This window comes from Monodelphis domestica, chromosome 3 (genome assembly GCF_027887165.1).
Source record: "Monodelphis domestica isolate mMonDom1 chromosome 3, mMonDom1.pri, whole genome shotgun sequence".
NCBI lineage: Eukaryota > Metazoa > Chordata > Mammalia > Didelphimorphia > Didelphidae > Monodelphis > Monodelphis domestica.
Window position 1 is genome coordinate 197,413,732 of NC_077229.1, and position 24,314 is coordinate 197,438,045.

Consider the following 24,314-nt stretch of genomic DNA (forward strand, 5'->3'; position numbering starts at 1 on the left):
TTCAGAGGAAATGAGAGAAGATAATCTTAAAAATGTGGAGGGGACAGGAATTAAGAAAAAAAGACCTAAAAGGATTTCAATTCAGGAACTTTAAAAAGGGCTTTAAAAAAATTGTCTTGCTCAGTAATATGAGTTGTTTTTTCAGTACCACGAGTAACTTATTCTGAAGTACTTGAAATATATTAAAGTGAAATTCTCCAATGCCAAATCTATGGATTTGAGACAGGAATTTTATGAATATTTCACAAATGAGGAATTGAAGAAGAAATATTGGATGCAGCCAGAAAATATGATTAAAATACTTTCTCCTTTGTTAACACAGAAATTATAAGTTGCCCAGGGTATCAGGTCGGAATCACTGGAAACTGTCTTCACAGTTCAAACTGTCTTGAAGAACCAGTCAAAAAGTAATTTTTTCAACTCAGTAGATAAATAGATTTAAGTTTATATTTACTAGCTGTGCCTTCATTTCTTCATTATAGAAATGTTATGACATACTAACTGGGAGACAATGCATTAACAGATTAAGAAGAGATTGGTATAGGGATAACAATTTCCAGTAAGACTACATTTACTATTTATGAGTTAGATAGCTTATGGATTTTAAAATTTTAATATGACAGTCATCTATAAAGAAACTTAGTATTCATATCAAACTTGTTTGTTTGTCACCAACATACAAATAAAACCCAGCATTCTCAAGAAAAAGAAAGAAACAGATTTTCAAATTTTTACTCAAATAAATGTTAAGCAGTCATGTAAAAACAGGAAGAGAACTCATAAGATCACCTTTACTTCAAAACTGTAGTTAAACTGATTCTTTTCTTCCAATATCTATTAATAGAATAGAATTTCTGTGGGTACTTGTCTTAAAAAAAACTCAAAATGGAATGATTTGAACTTTAGTAGCATCTCTCAGAATGTTCCATTAAAATTTATCACAAGTTCAAAAGATTCTTCACATAAAACAAAGTTTTCTCTAAAAGAGGTATTTTTCCAGAGAGCACTAAGAAATAAATACAAGTACCATTCCCCCCACCCCCCTCACATTTACTCCAAAACCCAAGCTATGAATACAACTGACAGACCTATACAGATTTCTAGGGAGCCAGTAAGCAGTCAGTTTCTGGATTAAGCCTCAAATTAATGAGAGAGAAAGACACAGAGATAGACAGACAAACAGACAGCCGGACAGACACAGAGATGAAAAGAGAGACAAGGATATAGAGACAGAGGAGCAACAGAGACAGAGAGGCAGAGAAAGAGGAACAGAGAGAGAGACAAAGACAGAGTCATAGGGAGTCAGAAAGACTGAGACAGAAAGACAGATAGAGCCAGAGATGCAGAGAGAGACAAGGATATAAAGACAGAGACAGAGAGAGGCACAGAGAGGGATGAGGATATAGACACAGAGACAAAGGGAGGCAGAGAAATAGAGATAGAGAGAGAGTGATAGACAGAGGAAGAGATAAAGACAGAGACAGAAAGACACGGCAGGGAGGGAGAGGGAGAAAGAAATACAGAACCATTTGAAGAAAATAGTATAAAGAAAAGGAAATTTAAAAGGGCTCCTGAAATCTCTTTTCTTTCAAAAAATCTACTAGGTGAGTTTTTGTTCCCATCTCTAGTCCATCAAATCATACAATTCTGTGTTCAAACTCATTCCCCTCTTTTTGCATCCTATCTCTATCTTTATTTCATGTTATGTCATGTTCTCTATTACAATCCAACTGACCTGCTAGTTGTATATTTAGTAGTGTTACACTTCCACATCACTGTACATATGGCTCATTATGTTAGGATGTATCCCCTATTAATTTTTATCTTTTAATACCCTTATTGTCCTATAAAGCCCAGCTCAGGATCCGTTTGGCATCTCAAGACCTTTTCTCCTTGTGGCTATGACTTTTGTGTAAATAGAATTATTCTCCTTTGTTTATTTTAATTTAATCAATCAAGAACTTGAAGTGCCCCTCCTTTCACAATTATTCAAACACTTGAAGAACCTTTTACTAGAAAAGGAAGTTCACACCCTCAAAGACTCGAAGTGGATCCCACAAGCACTGTTCCACCCCCACCTAACCCCCCCCTTGCTCAGTGCCAGGCAAATTAAGAAACTATGATTGGTTCCTGAGATGTGATAGATGAGCCCACAGTGAAAGGAAATAGAAACCAGAGAGATAGGAAGTGACATGGGAAAAGGGCTATAAAAGGCGAGACCGGATAGCTGAACAGGGACTTCTACTACAACTTCTAAATTGGAAAGATTTCTGTGTTGGATGACTTCTACTTCTACTTCTCTGTTGAAGGACTTCTGCACTGGAGAGATTCTGCTGCATTGGTGTCTCTGTATTGGTGGCTCTTGTTGAAAAGATGACCACAACTACTGGTTGGAGATTGGGACCTGAGGGAGCCTTTGTCGGAGTTGAGTTGGATTCCCCTGGGTTGGCAATCATAGAGTATTTAGCTAGGCAATAATTTCTACCTTCTTCCTATGTTTCCCAATTTTTTATCTCTACTTTGCTGTCATAAAGCAACTAAAGCTACTAACGGTCTTGTGACTTAAGAATAAAATTTTATTAACAACAACCACAACAGCCTTTTGTAACTCTTAATTTGACCAAAACCAATTTTATCTCCTATACTTTCTTCCTCTAGAAATGATTTTTATTATATTTAAATTATATTTATTTTATATTTGATTTTCAACATACATGTCATATACCCTCAGTAGAATGGAAGTTTCTTGAGTCCTCAGGGTATATTTGTTTTAGACTTTATATCCCTAGCATGTAATACAGGGTCTTATATACAATAGAACTGGTTGAAATTTTTGCTATTAATGTCAATATTGTTCTTGTACTTTTAAATGCATTTGTCCCCTTCAATACTATATATGTCAAGTTCAGTTCCTTTAGGACAAGGGCAACATTAAATTAGGAGAACATGAAAGCTGCTTTCCAGTATACAAAGGGATCTCATGTGAAAAAGGCATTAGCCTTATTATTCTTGACTATAAAGGGCATAACTAGGTATGATGGTGGGAGTTATAGACAGAAAGGCTTTGGTTCTATGAAAGTAAGCTTTTTATAGCAATTAGAGCTGTGCCAAAGTGAGATAGATTGTCTTGGAAAGTGGTGAATTTCCCAACACTGGAGGCCCTCCAGGGAAGATTGAATGTTGGAGAGGAGATTCTTGTCCAGATACAAATTGGACAACATGATATTTCAGATCCCTCCCAACTCATAGACTCTATTATTCAATTACTCTTAACTGATTCTGTTCTAGAAAGTATACAGAACAAGAGAAAAACAACCAATGTTTATTGTGCACCTTCAGTGGAGCTGGGATGGTGCTACAATGTCTGCATTCCAGGAATTTTCTTTTTGTTTTCTTTTTAAAAATATTATTATTATTAACATTATTTCTTTTTTAAATTATGAGTTCCAAATTCTCTGACTCCCTCCCAAGGCCCCTAAAAAGGAAACCAATATTATATCAATTAGGTATGTGAAATCATACAAAACAAACCTCATATTAACATATTTTTAAAAAGTGAGAAAAATTACACATTTTGCACTCAGAGTTCATTAGTTCTCTCTTTGGAGAAATGTTTTTCAACATGAGTCCTTCAGAATTGTCTTGGATTATTGCATTAACAAGTCTTTCACAATTAAATCTTTTGTGAGCCTGAATGTGACTTTGCAATCTTTTAATTGTTTCTGGCCTCTTAAAATATTTTCTCCTTGACATGAAAGCTCTGGAATTTGGCTCTATTATTTTCTAGGAGTTCTCATTTTGGGAGTTCTTCCAGGAGCTCAAGAGTGGATTCTTTCAATTTCTATTTTACTCTCTGGATACAAGATATCAGGTCAGCTCTCCTTTATAATTTCTTAAAATATAGTATCTAGACTTTTTCTTTGATTATGAATTTTTGGTAGTCCAACATTTTTTTTAGCTCTTACCTTTTGTATTAGAATCAATACTGTGTATTTATTGGTTCCAAGGCAGGAGAGCAGCAAAGGCTAAGCATTGGGAGTTAAGTGACTTGCCCAGGGTCAAGCAGCTAGGAAATATCTGAGGCCATATTTGAACCCAGGACCTCTTGTCACTAGGTCTGTCTCTCAAACCACTGAGCTACCTAGCTGCCCTCCAATAATTCTTAAATCATTGCTCCTCATTCTATTTCCCAGGTCAGTTGTTGTTGTTGTTGTTGTTTTTAATGAGCTATTTCACATTTTTATTTTTTCTGTTGTTGTTGTTGTTTTTAATGAGCTATTTCACATTTTTTATTTTTCAAAGAACTCTGAGTTCTTTGACTTCATTTTTATTGTTTCTTGATGACTCACTTAGTTTTCATTTGCTCAATACTATTTTTTAAATTATTTTCTTCAATCAGCTTTCATACCTATTTTTCCATTTAGCTAAATCTTCCTTTTATAAAGTTATTTTCCTTCAATGAATTTTATGCCTCTTTTACAATAAGTCCAATTCTGTTTTTAAGATGTTATTTTCTTCAGTATTATTTGTGCCTTTTACCAAACTGTTAACCTTCTTTTCATAATTTTCATTCATCACTCACATTTGATTTCATGATTTTTCCTCTGCTACTCATTTCTTTCTTTGACTTTTCCAGGAATTCTTGTTGTCCAACTAGTACCCAATTAACATTTTACTTTGAGGCTTTGGGTGTTATCTGTTTTCATGTTATTATCTTCTAAGTTTGTGTCTTGGTCTTCTCTGCCACTGTAATTGTTTTTCATGTTTAAGTTCTTTTTGTTGTTATTTGCTCATTTTCTAGCCTATTTCTTGACTTTGTATTTATGTTAAGTTGGGTTCTACTCACTTATGGATGGGAAGGCACTGTCCCAAACTTCGGGCTTTTTTTTGTTACTGTTTTTCAGAGGTAGTTCTGGGAAGTCTGCAAGTTTTTGGTGCTTCCAAGAGGGTGTGATCCTGGGACAGATGTGGTTGCTGATCTTGTGTTCTGTGCTCTGGTTTTTCCCCAGGAAGAGCCCTTGCTTCCCTGCAGCTGCAAGTACTAACTCTCCTGTTGGCCTTGGATATGCGACTTGGGCCCCTGCTCTCCTGCAACTGCCTCATTAGCGCTCCTCTCTACCTTTAAAATGGGATTAGGAGCTCTGCTTCCTTATGACCAACCACAAGCACTTCTCTCTACCCTGAAACTGTAACCCAGAACTGCAAGCTCCAGTAGAGTTTCCAATTAGCACCAGCTGCACCCAGTGTTAGGAATGGGTCTCCTGTAATCTCTTTCTGATCAGCTATATGACCCACCCACTCCCTTACCATCTCTGAGCTGAGAAACTGCTAATGGTATTTTGCCACTGTAGACATATGCTCTAGCGAAGCTTTTACCCCATTTTCACAGACCTTACTTGCCAACCTCCTGAGTTTTTTTATACAGGAAGAATGTCTCACTTTGACTTTTTGTTGACTCTTTGGCTCCAAAATTTAATAGGAGGTATTATCTTGAAGATGTTTGGAGGGGAATGCTGGGAGAGTTTAGCTGGGTTGCTCCTTCTAATCTGCCATTTTGACAAGCCCCTTCCAGGAATTTTCTTTTTCTTTTATCATGCAAAATACACTTCCATGTTGGTCTTTGTTGTAAGAGCACATTCATACAACCAAAACCCCAAAAGATAATGTGCTTTGATCCACATCCATTTGACTCCAACAGTTCTTTTTCTGGAGGTGGACAACATTCCCCATCATAAGACCTTCAGAATTATTCCAAATTGTTGCCTTGCTGAGGGTAGCCAAGTTTTCATAGCTGGGCATCATACAATATTGCTGTTATTGTCTACAATGTTCTCCTGGTTCTGCTTATTTAGTATAGTATCAGTTCCTGTCGATCTTTCCACCTTTTCTGAAATCATCTTGCTTATTATTTCTTGTATCATAATAGTATTCCATCACCAACATATACCACAATTTGTTCAGCCATTCCCCAGTTGAAGGAAATTCTCTCAAATTCTAATTCTTTGCCACAACAACAACAAAAAAAGCTGCTATAAATATTTTTGTATAAGTAGATCCTTTCCCCTTTTTAATTATCTCTTTGGGATACAGACTCAGTAGATTTCCAGGAACTTTTAAACTAACAGGTGAAATAAATCTCAAGAAATAATTGATAACATCCCTTTTCACTTTATAAGTATAGCAGGAATTCAGAGAACTGAGAAATCAAGTATTCCAAGAGAGAAACAACAACTATAATGATGATGATAACTAATATTTACATGGTGACTTAATAGTTTAACAAAGAGGTAAGCTAGGTAGGACTCAGTGGATTGAGAGCCAGGTGGAAAGATGGGAGGTCTTGAGTTCAAATCTAGTCTCAGATATTTTCTTAGCTGTGTGAGCCTGGGTAAGTCATATAACTCTCATTATCTTGCCCTTACCATTCTTCTGCCTGGGAACCAATACATAGTATTGATTCTAAAATGGAAGGAAAGAGTTTAAAAAATATAATAAAGCAAATAGCATTAAATACATAATCTTGCTTCCTTTTCACAACACTTTACAATGTTTAATAAACCCAGCATGTGACACTGTTTCACAGGACAAGAGCAGAAAGTTAGAAGTTGAATCCTTCATTTTATTGATGAAGAAAAAGAGACCTAGAAAGTTTAAATCACTTGGCCCAGATCACACAGGTCATAAGTAGCAAAGATAAGTTTTGAACCTTGTGTAGATACTCTAACTTGAAAGTTAGTAATAATTTCACTGTACCATACTACCTTAATGATGGGGATCTCAAGTGCCTCATCTCTTGTACATGACCATCTCAGTCCAGGAAAATGGACTTTTCTTGCTACCTCCTGCCACTGATTGCCTTATTTTGATGTCCCAAAGAATGGGGGTAATGACTTTTGAAGTTATGGTCTTTTGGTTATGAGTTGAAGTGCTTTCCTTATGAGTCACCCTTTTCCCCCTTTGCATATAGCTAATGCTAAACTCATGTCTTTGACATGTTTCAAGCAATTTGTTTCACAAATAAGAAAGTTAGAAGTGATGGAAATGAAGCACTGCTGACAGTCAGGGTGTCATTTTCCATCACTTAGAAATATGTTGCACAAATAAAAAAGTTGTGTGATTGAAAATGATGTCCTGGCTGTCTCTATTACTTCCTTCTCATCATTTCAGTCAGAGTAACTTTGAGGTGGGGGAGTGTGAAACAAATTGCTTCAAAACATGGAAGCCTGGTGTATTCACTGAGGACTAATTTCTTGGCAAGTCTGAAATTTCAAAATAAACCTAATTTGGGGATTTGGGGACATCAAAAATGGACTGTCCTTTTTAAAAGGCAGAGATGAGAGTTGCAGAGGGAGAATTTTTTTTGCCCCTACCTTGAAATAATGCAAAAGCTTGAGAAAATAGTTGAAAATGGAATTTCTGAGGCTCCAATGAGAAGATCTAGAAATATTTTGTCAGTTATTAGATCTACATTTTTAAAAGTTTTTTAATGTATCTTTTGACTAATCATGGTCTGAATTCTAATATATACCTGAGAAAAAATTTATGGGCAACCCAGACCTAAAGAAAATGTTCACATTTTGGAAGTTTCCCACAATTTATTGTTCTCTTTCAAATCTCATGCCCTAAACTGGCCCATTCTTCCTGCAAACCATTCCAAATTTCTCACTTCCACACTGGTTCTTCTATGTTGTATCCTGCCTATCCAGAAGACTGCATTCTAGTACCCCCACCAAATCTATCCTCTTTGGGCAGCATCTGATGTTCTCTCTGTCTTTGTCTCTCTCTGCCTCGCTCCTCCACCCCCACTATTAACATATATAATGTGTACCTATATGTGTGTATACCATATAAACATACATATGTGTATATGAATGAATGCATACTTGTCTACTGTCTTACTGCCCTATTTCCTTTGTTTCTATTCAGATAATCTGTGTGGTTGTGTTCATTATCCATCCCTAGAAACAGATTTCCATTTGTATAAGGGTCACCAGAGCCATTATAGTAGCTACTGGTAGAATTCCAGAGACTGTGTAGGACTGCTAGGGGAGATATTTTGGAATATGTTCTTTCTGACAACCATCATTTGTGGGTAACCACATGTCATATGGTCAAAGTTGAAGTTAAAAAGGCCTTTTTATGATAACTCTCCTCCAGTCTAAACATTGGTCCCTCAAATTCTTTAGAGCTAAATCATATTTCACATCAGTATGAGGCTGAATAAATTGTGAATAGCTGAGTTTATTCAGATTAGTAAGTCTTAACTGAACACACAGATATGCATAAAGGGTTTTAAAATAAAAAAGAGATGGGTATTGTTCAAGCAGCTCCTCATATTGCACCTACATGAAAGCTTTCCTTGCTGCAACTCAAGGCACTGATCTAGCTATTCTAGCTAAGTGTCCTTGAAAAGTCTCCAAAATTTAATGAGATTTGGTTGCTCAAATTACTGAGGTAGGGGAGGGAAGGAACAAGTATTTACTAAGAGACTTCTATGTGCCCAGCATTATGCTAAGCACTCCATAAATATTATCTTATTTGATTCTCATAACAACCCTGAGGTAGGTGCTATTCTGATCCCTATTTTACATTTGAGCTAATTGAGGCAGACAGAGATTAAATAATTTGTCCAGAGTCACATAGCTAGAAAGTGTTTGAGAACAAATTTCAGCTCAGTTCTTCTTAACTCTTTCAGCTGAACTACCTAGCTTAATCTTTAGACTTCCCTAAATGACACAAAGGGTCCAAATCCTCCAGGTTGTCTCTTTCAGTTTGGATCTGCCAAGTGATGTCATTTCTTATCCTTATTTTATCAGCACTTAGTAGGCAGTGAACAATGATGCCCTATCCACTAGCTATGCTATTTCTCATCTCTGTGTTCTTGAATAGCTTTCCTTTTGCCCTCCAGAAATTCTTCACCTTCTATCTTAGAATCTTTTTTCTTTCCCCAAGAATTTTTATCAATGATCATTTTCTTCCTTCCTAAATTTCATGACAAAACACAGTGCCTACCAGATGGTATATATTTAATCAATACACATTGATCAATTGTATTTACTATGCATTTGCAACATTTGGTTATATTCAATTGGGCAGATAGGCTGCCATATATAGTTCTCTAAATCTTTCATATGGGTTTTCTTATCTCTTTAATCAGACTGTATGTTCCTTGAGTGTTGAAACCAGATCTTATCTTTCTTGAGTCCCCCACAACAACTAAAATGGATCAGCCACAAAAGAATGTTCAAGAAGTACTCTTTAAGTTGAATTGAGTTGTACTGAAGCAAAGCCCAGCCTTTCTAGAGACTCTAAGACAATGTTCACTCCGAAAGACAACACTCTCAGGTGAGACAATGAGAATATGATGGAGGGAAACACCCAGTAAATTTAAGTAAAGAGCAAGCATGAAGGGTAGGCTGAAGAGGAAGTATGAAGGCTCACTGAGAAATTTCAAAAAAGGGTGGCAACCAAGTGGCTAACCAGGTCTGCTCCAAACAGAGGAGAGAAGAGAGGGAGGGGGGCAGGGGTGAAGGTGCTATTAGAGCATAGATTTCCTTTTGCCTGGGAAGCGAATAAATGACTTTTAGTAAAGACAAGACCAACTTCACTAATCAATCCTGTGAGAGACTATTAAAACACCATACTTGTACACAGAGAAAATAGTGCTATAAGATTGTTATTTTCAGACATGAAGGATTTTGTACACATGTAATATGGCCATGAGTGTGAGAGAAAAGGAGAGGCATAGACATATTGGGAGCAGAGACCCTGAGAGAGTTAGAGACAGAGGCCAAGGGAACAATGGAGAGAGAGAGAGAGAGAGAGAGAGAGAGAGAGAGAGAGAGAGAGAGAGAGAGAGAGAGAGAGAGAGAGAGAGAGAGAGAGAGAGGTCTGGAGAGACAGAGAAATCTGGAGGGAGTCAGGAAAGAATTATGAGAGCAAGAAAGAGGCTAGTTGAGGGGAGGGAAAGGCAAGAAAGGAAGAGAGGAGGAAAGGAGAGATGAAAGTTTATAGATTCTCAGATTTTATTCTCTGCACTAATCATTCATGTGGTGTTCTAACAGCAGAAAGACCCTGCCTCCCATAATAAGAGGCAATGAAGGTTAAGCCTTTTTAAAGAACATTAGAAGGATGGAATTCTTCTATGCAATTGTAACACTAAAAAAACAAGATTGGTGATAGGGCCATCTTATTACTGAGTCACTCCTGCTAAGGAGTTCAAAAAGCATTCTAGGCATTCTTTCCTTAATCCTCATAATGAGGAAATATGAGAGCAAAACATATGAATATTTGATCCAGTTTGTAGTCATCCTTAAGAGAGTTTTAATTCCTCTCAGATATCATCCCCTTTCCCCTTTTCATAAGTCAGGAGAGAACAAGACAAGATAATAGCTGTGGGCACACTCATTTTCATTAAATATTTTCTTCACCTTGTTGACCTTTTCCTCCACAAAGCACAATGATGTTATGTTCAAAAGTCAGGAAACATACACTGTGTTGTGCTTTATTTCAGACCATGAAATTCAGTCCCACTCAGTTGCAATTATGCAAGTGCTAATTAGCCAAGCTTCTCAATTCTGGGAGTGACAAAGACTATGCCACACAGAAGAGAAAGACAGGGATAGGAAAAGTTGTGAATAACAAACAAGTGAAATACATGAGACTACCTCTTCTGACGTCCTAATTATAAGTTAATAGATTTCAAGATTGAAAGGATCCAAAAGTCCATCTAATCCAACTATTTAAAATGAGGAAACTGAGTTCCAAGAGGTTAAATGATTTTTCAAGGCCATCTTAGTGGAAGGTAGCAAAAGTAGGATTTGAATCCAGGTCCTATGAGTCAAAAGGCAGGGCTTTCTCATGCTGCTTTCCCAAATGTCAGCAGAGGACATGTTGAGTTCTGTCCTGATTGTACCTCTAACTCTCCAAATGAAGAGCAGTACAATGGCAGTTTTGTCATCTAACACCTATGTGACCTTGCACAAGTCACTTAACATTCTCATTTCTAAAAAAAAAATTCTTTTTCCTGAAGAATGATGGGAGAGAGAGAGAGAGAGAGAGAGAGAGAGAGAGAGAGAGAGAGAGAGAGAGAGAGAGAGAGAGAGAGAGAGAGAGAGAGAGAGAGAGAGACCAGATGGCTTCTGAGATCCCTTCTAGTGCTCCAACTGAGTTCTATCTTCACCATGATTTCTGCCTCTTCAGGGAGTTTAGGTCTTATTTACCTCCATCAGCTCAGATTCTCCAGGCTTCCATGTCTATAATATTGGACTGGGACAACTCTGGCACCAACTTCTCCTGCATTTTGTGACTAAGTTGCTTCCTCAGCCATTTGGCCCTAACTTTAAATTGCCCCAGCAGGAGCTATGGACAGGTAGTCCTGGACAGAGCACAACTTCTGTGGTTTTGAATTTTTCACTTCAATTGCCAAAGTTGCATGAATGTTGGGTGTTCACATTTGGCATTTGTGTTGGTATTATATTTAGCCACAGCATGCCCACTATCCTTCCCTTGCCCGTAAGCCCTGGCAGAACCATAGCCAAACAGTGTACCCTTCCAGAAAGAGTCTTCCTGTTAATAAAAGCCCTTTATTTAAAGAACCTCCTCTACTCATCCAGTGGAGCTATTGCCCATTGGGAAGCAACTTTTGGAGCTATGCCCATTGGGGTGCAACTTAGACCATCACCATCATGGATTGGATAGTCATGATATGAGGGAGAGGAGAGGAATGTCTTCTCTGCTGGCTGTCATCCATGATTACTATCTAAATTTCGGTTCCACTTCAGAATGGGCTGAACTGAATAGGAATAGACATAAATGAAGAAGCTGATTATGAAGTATTTTGAACTGATGGTATGAACATTCTCCCAACCATCCAGACTGCAAACCTCAGAGATCTAGGTCCAAAGTATTATCCATTTCAATCTGAACAGGACCTTAAAGGCCATCTAAGACTGCTCTTTCATTTTATAGATGAAGAGATTGAGGGTCAAAGGGATCAAATGACTTGTTCAGTTAGGAAGTAGCAGAGACAGGATTACTTTCTACTACACTATCATTGGGATACTTATAACTTGGGAGTATTTTTCCCAATTGCTTTTTTGGGAAGCTGTTGAGATAAAGATTTTGACTGCAACACACACACACACACACACACACACACACACACACACACACACACACACACACCCCTTATTCCTGAAAAGATTATGGATCCTGGTAAATAAAGTAGGCTGAAAAAATAATAGGAATCCACTATTAATGACCCCAAAGAAGTCTTATAAGCAATCTTTGATTTCTCCCTTTCCCTCACTATTGACATCTAATTCATTTCCACATCCCGCCAATTTTACCTGTATTTCTTCCTTTTCATTTTGACCACAATTATCCTAATTCAGGGTCTCATAACCAATGAGCTTTCTAACTAGTCTCCCTGCTTCCATTCTCTTCCATTTCCAATACATACTTCTTTTTTTAACCCCCCCCCCCATGGCTTTGAACATACTACTTTCCTTGAAATACACTTTTTCTCTACTACTAGCAACAAATATTAGAAGTCCCCAAATATTAGTTGGGCTTTTTTTTCCTGTCTAAGTCACTCTAGGAACTTCTTGGGCAGGGTCTTGAAAATTTTCAAAAGATTTGTATACTTAGTACCCCACAAACAGACTTCATTTCACAAAATTGATATATTTTTGTACAAATGGCTTATAAAACAAATTTGTGCATTTCAAATCTTATTTAGCTCTTGTCTCTCATAAAGATAGGTTGCTAGGATTGGGAAAGACAGGTGTAAAAAGGAAATGCTACCTTAACCTAAGAAAATCTAAGGTATAATTCAGCAAACATTTTAAACCTGAATATTTAAAGAAAAATATTTTCTTTTAGAGAACGATAAAGTTGTAAAATATGAAAGCCACGTAGTTTGAATTATTTTTATGTTTGGAATGATCACTAAAAGGTCAAAAAGAAAAATAACAATGAGAACTAAAGGAAATATAATATGTTAGGCTGAAAAATCATTACATTTCTATCAACCCCTCTCTCAGCATTCTAGAATAAGATAATATGCAGCTCTCTGGTTGCTCAAACTCCATCACCTAGCACTTTTATGAAAGCTGCTAACCTTTTGGAAAAGGACAAATTAATCTGAGTTGAAGGAAGTTGGGGATGCAGAAATTCAATGGAGACAATAATTCAAAAAGATGCAATAAATGGGCAAATAGGGACAAGTCCTTAAAAATTCTAGAATACTCAAATGTTACAATTGAAAGGGATCATATAGATTATCCAGGCCAAACCCACTCATTTAAAAGACAAGGAAATGTAGCATTAGAGAGGTCAAGAGGCTTCATTAAGGGTACTTAATTAATTACTGACTGACTTTCAACCAAACTGTTAAAGGCAAACTTGCTTTCTTGGTTCCTTACCAACACATTCTGTTCCTCTTTAATTCTTCCCAAATGTTCTTACATTGCCCCCTTCCATCTGTTGGAAGTAAAGCAATTTCTATGGTAAATGTTTCTCATGACCCTTTGCTGGGCCTTTTCTGTTCTTTTCTTACTCTAAACTTTTTTTTTGGGGGGAGGAACATCTATTTTTATAACTTCAATAATCACTTTTTTTTGGCAATTAAGTGGCACAGTGGATAAAACAATGGGCTGGGAGTCGGGAAAATCGATCTTCATAAGTTCAAATCTAGCCTAAGATACTTAACCCTCTTTACCTCAGTTCCTTATTTGTAAAATGAACTGAAAAAGGAAATGGTAAACTACTCCAATGTCTTTGCCCAAGGAATTGAATATGACTGAACAACAATAACCACTTTTATACCATTATATTCATGAATTTCTTTTTCTAGTTCTCATCACTGCTCAAGCTTCAGGCTCACATCTCTAACTACCTATTGAACTGGATATTGCTCTCTGTATGTCATGACAATGCACCAGTTAACATAAAGGATTATAAGTGTGACTGAAGTCATTTTTAAGGTATGTTAATAAAACTGGATTTTACTTTTACTTCCCTTTATCCCCAAATGCAAATCAGTTGCTAAGTTCTGTGGATTCTACCTTGGACATTGTGTTCATGTTTTCCCTCTCTTATCTACTCCCTCTGCTGCCAACTTTGTGCAGGCTTTTACAACCTCTCACTTACGGTATTGCAGTAACTCCTTAACTGTTCTTCTTGTTGCCAGGTTCAGCATTCTCTAATCTAACCTTTTCAGACATGTCAAAACAATCTTTGAAGTTCACAATTGTGACCACTTCACACACTTAGCTCTCCATTGCCTACCAAATAAATACAAGTGTGTGAGCCTAGAACTTTAAGAAAATCCCAAGCTGATGCTAACCTCTTTCTGACTTTGTTTCATAGTAATCCCCTTTGTGTATACCAATCTCATACCAAACTGTACTAAATTCTGTTTATATTTGGATTTTTTGTTTCATTTTTTAAAAGAGGAGCTAGTTCATGACCCCATTATCTGTTTTATACACTTATAATGCATTACATTCTTTGGTTATTAAGTGCTCTATTTTTTAATTAACCCTATGCTAAGAATAAAAATACATGGAGCTCATTCTAGAATGTGTCTGTTTGGGAAGAACTAACTCTGCTATACCAATGTCATTTGTCTAGGATACATTGATATATTAGTTTAAAAGAAGATAGAAAAGTTAAAAGAAGTAGAAGAGTTATAATACTGCATCCTCTTAGACCCAGCAATAACACTATTACATCTGCTTCCCAAGGTGATCAGGAGAAAAGGGAAAGAATCTATACATTCTAAAATATTTATATCAGCTCTCATTATAGTGACAAAGAACTGGAAATTGAGGAGACGCCCATCAATTGAGGAATGACTAAAACACTGTGGCATGACTATGATGAAAAATACTAATTTGCAGTAAGAAATGACAAGCAGGTAAATTTTTGAAAAACATGGAAAGACCTACATGAAATTATGAAGAATAACTGTGAATGTCTGCCTCCAGAGAAAAAACTGATAAATACATGCACTATATATACATATGTGTGTATAATACATATATATAGATATATATTCATATGAGACCTTTTCTAGTGATGGATCAGGAGTAAGAGAGACACCTTGGAACTTTAATATAAAAAAACAAACAATTAATTTTTAAAAAATGGTAATTTAGTAGGTAGGGACTCAGATCTCATTTTTACTGGGTAGATTTATCAGTCTGATTACCCCTAGAAAAGAGTGGTAGCATTCTGTAGAAAAGAGGGCTATAACCTGAACAAAATCTTCTCTGATAGCCTTAGAAACCCACAGTATAGACTCAAGATTTTTGTCATAGTATGCTTGTGTAGAACCACTAAAGCAGACCTAGGACTCTCCAATGAGTCAGTGTTATTCAGTAGTTAAACATATTTGAATGAATAGAATCTCCCACAGACTCTTTGGGAAAGAGATACTCTACAGGAAACCTGTGCTTCTCTAAAATGAGAAGGGACAAACACCTCTAGAGCCTGAGTTCTCATGACTGGCTCTCAGTAACAAGTTCTAGCCTTTTTAAACTTAGAAAATGTTTTCCTTTGAACAACCTTGAGAGTCAGGAATACACACCTAAGCAAGGTTACCTCAGGGTTAATTATTTTGTGTTATTTTTCTCAAAGAGCATTCTAAGAGAGGACCACAGGGAGAAAGAAATCCCAAAGAATGAATCTTTAAAGGTGGAATTTCAGATACTGTGGCAATCACCCATACATTACTTCTAAGACAAAGCCTGAAGAGAAGGGCATGTTTACTGGAATACAACTGAGAAGAGCTGCACTTTAAGTCAATTGATTCATTGGGGTATATATGGAATTATTCACCTGATTTGGGAAGTCTGTAAATTCAGATGCCTTTAGGTCAGATCTGAGCATCATTCGACTTCAGGAGAGCTGTAATAAAGGCCAAAATGCCCCCCACACAATTCCCCCTTCAATTACAGCTGTGTTTCACTAAATGGTGCTTTACCTCTATGGACCTCAGTCACTTACTATCTGGGAGTGGTTGAAACACCAAGGGAAATCTTGCAGGCTAATCCTATTTATTGTTATTTCAAAGCACCAGGTTGCTCAAAAGGTTGGGATATTTCAGTTCTTTGATGGAGGGAGAGATATACAACAGAGAATTCTTTCCTTAGAATGAATTCTTTTTTTTTTCTTTCCTTCCACATTATATCAAAAGCAGTAGGGAGGCATACGTTTCAGTAAAAGCAAATTAACACCACAAGCCATCCTTAAGCTTTCACAGCTCAGGCTCTAGGTTACAAGAACCTATAATTAATGCTCAGCGCCTTTCATGATTTATCACGGCCACAGACAGAGGTGGAAAGAAAAAGAGGCTTGGATAGACCACCAAGTACATTTCCCACCCACTCCCACACCTCACATTCATTAACACCTCCTACTTAACTCACATGAATAACAGTATAATATCAGTGGTTAGTTAAAAGATGAGGGTTATTAAAGCACAAAGAATACCTATAAAATTTTTAATAGATTAAGATATCGAAGAGGAAGTCAGGAAAATATAACATGTTGAAACACTCTATGATATGGTTTACAATCAAGAATAATTGAAAGGAATGTTGTTTATCAGGTAGGAATGGACCTTATAGAGAATTCTTAACCTGGGAGTCTATGAACTTGTGAAAAATATGTATTTTAAATCTGGAAAGACTATATGAATTGATGCAGAGTGAAGGGAACAGAACCAGGAGATGATTAAACGCATTAGCAGCAACAATACTGCATCGATGATCAAATGTAAAAGACTTAGCTACTCTGATCAAAACAATGATCCAAGACAATTCCAAAGGACTCATGATGAAAAATGCGAAAGACCTGATGAACTCTGAGTGCAAATTAAAGTATATTTTTTCACTTTATTTTTCTTGCTTTTTTTTGAAACATGGTTCATATGTAAATATGTTTTGCATTGATTTCACATGCATAATTGATATGTTTCTTGCTTGCCTTCTCAATCAATAGGAAAGTGGCAGGAGGTAGAGTAAATTTAGGACTCACAATTTTAAAAGAGAAATAATACATATAATCACTAAATTTCAGTATAATTGTCTCCTTTGTAAGCCTATGTTTTTATTTTATACATTTAAAAAAATTCTGTGAAGGGATGTATAGGCTTTATTGAACTGCCAAAAGGGTTTATTTTTCACAACGAAGTTACAAACTCTGATCTAGTTCAATCCCTTTATTTTATGATTGAGAAAAATGAAGTTCAAAGAAGTAAAGTAACACTCAACATCACACAGGTAGTCTATAACAGAACTTGGTGTTTAACCCTAGCTTCTTAGACTCCAAATTCAGTGTTCTTTCCACTATCCCATCTATACTTTATAAGATGAACTCTCTTGAAGTCCAACTAAGGAGGTTTGATTACTAAAGATTTTGTTATCAGGGAAAATCACATTTATCTATTGGTCCCATAGGTTGGATAAAGAAAATATTAATAATAATAATATAAGACTAAACTGTTAACATGACCCAGCTCACCTGGTATAAGTCAACAGTGGGGCACCAAATCATTTAATTTCTTTGGGCTCAGTTTTCTCAGATATAAAACGTTGGAGAGTTTAGATAGGAGGAAGGGAGGAAGTTGGATAAAATTATCTTTAGGATCCTTTTTCGCTCTAAATTCCAGCAACAAAAATTGGAAAGAAAATAAGAAGGTTCTATTTTATATAATTGTGACTTGCTTTATAAATGGCTGTGTTCCTGAAGTGTGTAGATCAAGCTTGGGTGAATCTCATCATAGCTCAAATGCACTAAGGGAGCTATTTAAAGGAATTAGATGGTGACTCCATTGGAGAATGCAAAGAATGCCATTGTAAAATCTATCATCCCTCCATCTATTTTTTTCTTGTCTTCCTTTAAAAAAAAAACAATTTTCATATATTGAGCTTCCTTGACTTGCAGCACACCTAGGATCTATAAACCAGATCTTCACATGGTGTTTTCTTTCCAGTTGGCATTCTGCTCTTGTCTGTTCTTGTTACAGACAATTGCTTTAAAGCCTAATTTCCATAGCTTTATTCAGTCCAACAGGAAAAGGAAAAACACTGCATTTCAAGAGTTATTTCTGAGTCCAAATGAGGCCACAGAAATGTATTTTTTTAAAGGCAAAAACGTGGCTCAGTACTGCACTCATGACTGAAGTCCTGAAGTAACCGCGTGACCTACCTGAAGCTCAGCCTCCATCATGATTCCTAACTGGAGGAAAGCCACGTGCTGTTGTCTCTCCAGATTTGCTTGAAATGGTTCCTTTTCTCATTCACTACTTCATTTTCATAAGATTTCTATTTTCATATGGATACTTTCTCTTCTAACAAAAACAGCAAGTTTGCATTCCTTTAGCAGCTGGAATTGTAGTCTACTGGTGGTGAAAAATTCATGAGACTCTCTGAACTGGGGTTGACTAGTGCTTGGATGACAGAAATGGAATTCATTGTCAGGCCCATACTCCAAGACTTCTTATCCTGGTAAGACCTGCCAGAATGCAGTCTCGCCTATAGCCTGTGAGAATGTAGGTTCACTGTCCACTGCTGTAAAGACTTGGTGAAGTGGCACAGTGGATTGAATTCTGCGCCTGGTGCTAGGAAGTCCTGAGTTCAAATGTGGTCTCAGACGTTTACTGGTCATGTGATCTTGAGTAAGTCATTTAATCCCTGTTTGCTTCAGTTTCTTCAACTATAAATCAGGGATGACAATAACATCTACTTTGCAAGGTTGTTGTGAGGATGAAATTAAATAATGTTTGTAAAGGGCTAGCCTGGCACAAGAAGGTTCTAGATTAATGCTTTTCCTTCCCTCTCTCCCTTCTCAAAATTGCATAGAAAATTCCCTAATTTATTTTTCTTCATAGATGTAGGGAAATATACAATCTTCAAATGCAATGACATCTCCAAAAAGCTATTTGTATTGGAATAAAATTTAATTATTTTTCCAAATCATAATGGGAAGTAGAAGGAAAATGGGAAGAAAGAAGGAACAAATATATAGACAGAGGGAAGAAATTCAAAATGCTCTTAAAATACCCTCAAGTTCAGGGCTAGTAACCCATAATTTTCCCTAAGATGTTCAGGATCAGAATTATTTTCTGACTTAGCAATGGACGGGGAGAGACAGGATGGTGAAAAGTATTCATAAGTGTTTATGGGACACTGACATTAATGCAGGAAGCAAGAGTGCTTCACAAAAGAAAAAAAGGAAAATTCACATTTGTAAGAGAGGTAAATAGGGAAATAATATTATGCATAAAGGCACCATAGACAACAAAACAATATCTTTATTAAACATATGTGTACCAAGTGGCATCACATCTAAATGGCTAAAGGAAAAGTTAACTGAATTGTTAAACAATAACCATAGCAACAACAAAGAAAAACCCCAAACCAAACATCGATAAGGGATCTCGATGTAACTGCTGGATAAATTTAACCAAATTTAACCAGTTTGTCTAGTTACAGATAAACAAAAAGAGAAAATATGGAGCTGACCAGACTGTCAGAAAAGTTAGATATGAAAGAAGTATGACACCACCTGAATGAGACTATTTAAAAAAGAATATATATGTATATACTATTTATAGAGCTATCTTAATATCATTTGGTACCTTTATAAAAAATCAGTGTGCTAGGAAAAATAAAAATCATTAATAAATTTAAAGAGAAAAATATTAAACACATATTTTATAAAGTATAGCATAATAAAAGAAGTAATAAATAATGGGAATACAAGTAGAAGATACAGATATAAATGGAAAATTAATTATGGAGATTTGAAGAATGAGTAGATTTTTTAAAAAATAAATAAGAATTCTGTGGAAGAGAATAATATTGAAACTATTACCAAAAATTTTAGATGCAACCAAAAGTGACAAATTATAACTCCATTAAAATATTATTTACATTTTAATGTATTAAATATTAAGTATTAAAATTAAAAAAGGTGAATAGAAAATTTTTAACTATAAGAAATTAGCATAACTATATACTAATAAAATTTGGAATTTAAAGGATCACTTACAAAAGTATAAAACACTCAAGTGAAAGCAGAAACAAAAATTTCAGTCAACCCAATAAGAGGAAGTAAAAATTTAATAAGAAACTTCCATGGGGGCAGCTGGGTGGCTTAGTGGATTGAGAACCAGATCTAGAGATAAGAGGTCCTAGGTTCAAATCTGACCTCAGACACTTCCTAGTTGTATGATCTTGAGCAAATCACTTAACCCCCATTGCCTAGCCCTTGCGCTCTTTGGCCTTGGAACCAATACACAGTATTGACCAATACAAAGAAGGTAAGGGTTAAAAAAAAAAAGAAACTTCCAAAGATGAGGAGATGAGGGGAAAGTGGGATTGGAAGAGGTAGAAAACTCCATGGTCTGGATAAGCTTTCAGGTTATTTTATTAAACATGTTAAGAGCAACTAATACCTATGCTACACACATTGTTATTTTTAATAATTAAGATAGAAAAACACCAGCAAACTTTAAAAAATCAAATTAACATAGCCCTTATACATAAATCAGCAAAGGATAAATTAAAGAGAACTATAGGGCTATATCATTAATTAAAAAAATATGCATTTAAAAGATTATAACCTAGCAAAACAATTACAGCAATATAGCACAAAAAGCATTCAAATGACGAAGATGAATTTCTGCCATGGAGGCAAAGATGATTAAACATTAGGAAAACAATGAATATAATTTAACTATATTAGAAACAAATGAATTAAAACCACATGATCACATCAATAAATGCAGAAAAACCCTTTTACAAAATATAACTCTCCTGATCAAAACACTAAAAAGTACAAACATATAAAATTATTTTAATATACTTAGCAGTCTATTTCCAAAACCAAAAGTTAGCATCATTTGCCATGGAGAAACCTAGAAGACTCCCCATTAAGCACATGTCAATCCAATGGTTGGGAATTACATTTTAGAATAGATCATTTAAACCAAACAACTCAAATCTTTGTTCTAAAAGTCAGGCAATACAATCTTCATTTCCACTCCCTTGCTATTATGGTTCATAGTCATAGAACTCACCAATGACATATTCCAGCCTGAAGAAGTCATTTTGGGGATCATAAGGGCGATTAAAGTCCACCTGGATGTAGAAAGGCTGCCCTCGGCGGACGATCAACTTTTCATTGTAATACCGATCTGTGTGATGGTCCACCTTGTTGGTGTCCCAGTTTTCCTTGAAGAGGTGGATGTCTGTGACATTCAGAAAGTCTGTGTTCAAAAGAATTAAATAGAAGGAAAGCAATAAGTGTCTTTCATTTGAAAGCCACATCTTTTGATCTATAAAGAGGAAAAATGGGACAAATTAATAGGGTTTTTTTTGTTTATTTGTTTTCCCTCAGAAAGGAGTTTGGCAGGGTCTTGGAAACACCACTCTAGATACAAAGTTGGGAGACTGTTAGTTGGGAGAGTTTATCAGAAAGGTACTTCAAGGCAGAATGTAGGTAACTGAATAGATTGAGAGCCAGGCCTAGAAGTAGGAAGTCCTAGGTTCAAATCTGGCCTCAGACACTTCCCAGCTGTGTAACCCTGGGCAAGTCACTCAACCCCCATGGCCTAACCCTTACCACTCTTCTGCCTTGGAATCAATATACAGTATTGATTCTAAGATGGAAGGTAAGGGTTTAAAAAAAAAAGAATGATGCCTGAAAATTGTATAGATATTATCAAGTTTTTGTTCTCTCAATGATCTGTAGTACAGTTATTATCTATCTCTTCTCATAGATGAAAATACTAAGATAGAGAAAGGTTAAATAACTTGCCTGAAGTCATGCATTTAAAGAATGGTGGAATTGGACACTAAGACCTATATCTATTCAATGTTCTTTCCAAAACACAGCATTGCTTTCAATTCATCTCTACCAATTCAATTTAATTTGGCAAATATGTCTAAAGTATCTAATATGAACCTGAAAGAAATATAAAATTCATACAATACATGAGTTGTGCTTGCCCTTATGGACCTTACAGTCTATCAGGGAGACTTATAATTGACAACAAAGATACACAATGATATATGATAAATACACTAGATAACTGCAAAATTATTTAAATAATTTGGGTAAGTCATAGAATGTCTGTTTTAGATTCTCCACCTTTTAAAAATGGGGAACTTTGGAGACAGCTAGGTGTCTCAATGAATTGAATTCTGGACCTAGAAAAGGGAGGTCCTGGGTTCAAATCTGATCTGACACTTCCTAGCTGTGTAACCTTGGGAAAGCCACCTAACCCCCAATGCCTAGCCCTTACCACTCTTCTGCCTTGGAATCAACACATAATATTAATTCTAAAATGGAAAGTGAGGAATTTTAAAAAGCAGGCCCTCTTCCAAAGATATATTGAGGATAAACTATACTATTGGCTGGATTCACCCTCTGTCTCTTCAAGGAGTATCATGTAAGGTCTCTTTCCCCAAAACAGGCTCTTCATGATGCAAGACAGATTTAAGCTTTTTCTGAGGAAGAATTTCTAAAGAATAGAGCTGTCCAAGAGTGGGATGAGCTACCTTAAAATTCATCTAACCCAATCCTTCTTGCCTTTTCTTGCTTTACTCTCTCACTTGGGAACCTCATCAGTTTCCATGGGTTCAGTGTTCATCTTTATGCAGATGATTCTTAGACCTATATTTCCATCCTGGATCACTTTATGGAATTCAAGTCTTATTATAATAAGTGCGATGAGACTTTTTGAACTGCATTTCCAGTAGTCATTTCAAACTCTTTACCTCCAAAACAGAATTTATTATCTTTCCCATAAACCCATTCCTTTTCCAAACTTTCCTAGTTCTACTGAGAGGACCACCATCTTTCTGGTCACTGAACACTTTGTTCATACCCTCATGCCATAGATACAGACTGTTGCTAAATTTTGTTGTTTTTATCTTCTGTAAACCTTAAAATTTCTTAGACTTATGAATGTTGGAAATTTCCCCATTGGGAAATTTCATACTTGAAAAATTTCCTACTGATAGTAAGAACTCTATTGGAATGTGAAACTCCTTGGCATGGGAGGATCCTTCTCCTCCCTACTTAAGACTACTTTAGGACAGAAACCTTTTGCTAAACAATGGAAAGGGCTTTGACCTATGCTTAAGCATAGAACAGGAAGTTCTTTGAGTCACAATTGATTTTAGAATTGATACAATAGAGATACTTGGAATGACAGAACCAGGTCTTGGTCTTGGAACTTACAATCTCCACCCTACTCAGAGTAACAGGATTTAGGAAGGGCTGCAGCAAAGATCAAGATTTAATTATTTGAGAATATGACCTTCAACAGACATGTGCAAAGGAAACAGACCTCTGGGCGGTCCTGGGTTAAGCTAGAGCCACCATTGGCACAGGGGAGACATCGACAGTGATTGGTAGATGTGAGAACTGAGGGGAGGGGACTTAGATGGTTTCCTTAAAGATAGCGGGGTCTGAGGAGAGGAAGAGGAGGTTTTGCTCTGAGAGGTTTTGCTCTGAAGGAGTCTGAGAGGAGAGAGGTCCTGGAGGGAGAGCTCCTGGAGAGGTCTGAGAGGAGGGCTTGCTCTGAAGGAGGCTGGAGGTGGAGGCCCCTGAGACTGTTTCTCCATTTTGGTCCCATGAGTGATAGGGACTGATCTCTTTTCTTTGCCTCAGCTATCTAAGGGCTTGGGCCTTTGGCCCAGCCTAAGCAGAGGGGGTATTTAAGCCCTATTCCCTTCTTTCCCCTTTCTCTCTCTCTCTCTCTCTCTCTCTCTCTCTCTCTCTCTCTCTCTCTCTCTCTCTCTCTCTCTAATACCTTTCTTCCTCCTGTTTGTAATTAAAAACTCCATAAAAGGTTAACTGCTGACTTGAGTTTTCATTTAGGAATTACATAGCTGAATTCCTTGGCAACCTTAAATTAATATATATCAGTCTTTTAAAGTGATTTCAATATCACACTTCACAATATCTCTTGTGTTTATCCCCTTCTCTCCACTCAACACACAGCCAACACTCTAGTTCAGGCCCCTCTCAGTTGGATTAGTGCAATAGCACTCTGTCTCAAGTTTTATCAAGTCTTCAATTACCTTAATCCATCCTCCCCACAGCTACCAAAATAATTTGATATGACTATGTCATTTCTCCTCTAACCCTACCTACAAAATTAACTCTAGTGACTCCCTAATACAACTGGGATCAAATATAAACTCCTCTATTTAATATTTAAAGGGCATCTAGATTGTACAGTCTATAGAGTACTGGATCTAGAGTCTTTGTGAACTCAAATCTGGTCT

The 24,314-nt window shown here is 36.4% G+C and overlaps 1 protein-coding gene and 1 long non-coding RNA gene across 3 annotated transcripts in view; one reads left to right on the forward strand and one right to left on the reverse strand.

Moving 5' to 3' along the window:
- Positions 1–15,006, forward strand: part of LOC103106276 (uncharacterized) — an 83,518-nt gene extending 68,512 nt beyond the window's left edge. Inside the window, exons 4-6 of one of the 2 annotated variants that reach the window (XR_001629022.2) lie at positions 3,788–3,871; positions 9,158–9,345; positions 13,859–15,006. This is a non-coding gene — a long non-coding RNA (uncharacterized LOC103106276). The remainder of the gene's footprint in view (positions 1–3,787; positions 3,872–9,157; positions 9,346–13,858) is intronic. The other variant, XR_001629023.2, reaches the window with a different exon arrangement.
- The window catches only part of F13A1 (coagulation factor XIII A chain), a 208,960-nt gene that overhangs the window by 166,850 nt on the left and 17,796 nt on the right, over positions 1–24,314 (reverse strand). The window contains exon 4 of the mRNA XM_001367973.4: positions 21,095–21,283. Within this exon, the coding sequence (XP_001368010.2) occupies positions 21,095–21,283 (189 nt within the window). The remainder of the gene's footprint in view (positions 1–21,094; positions 21,284–24,314) is intronic.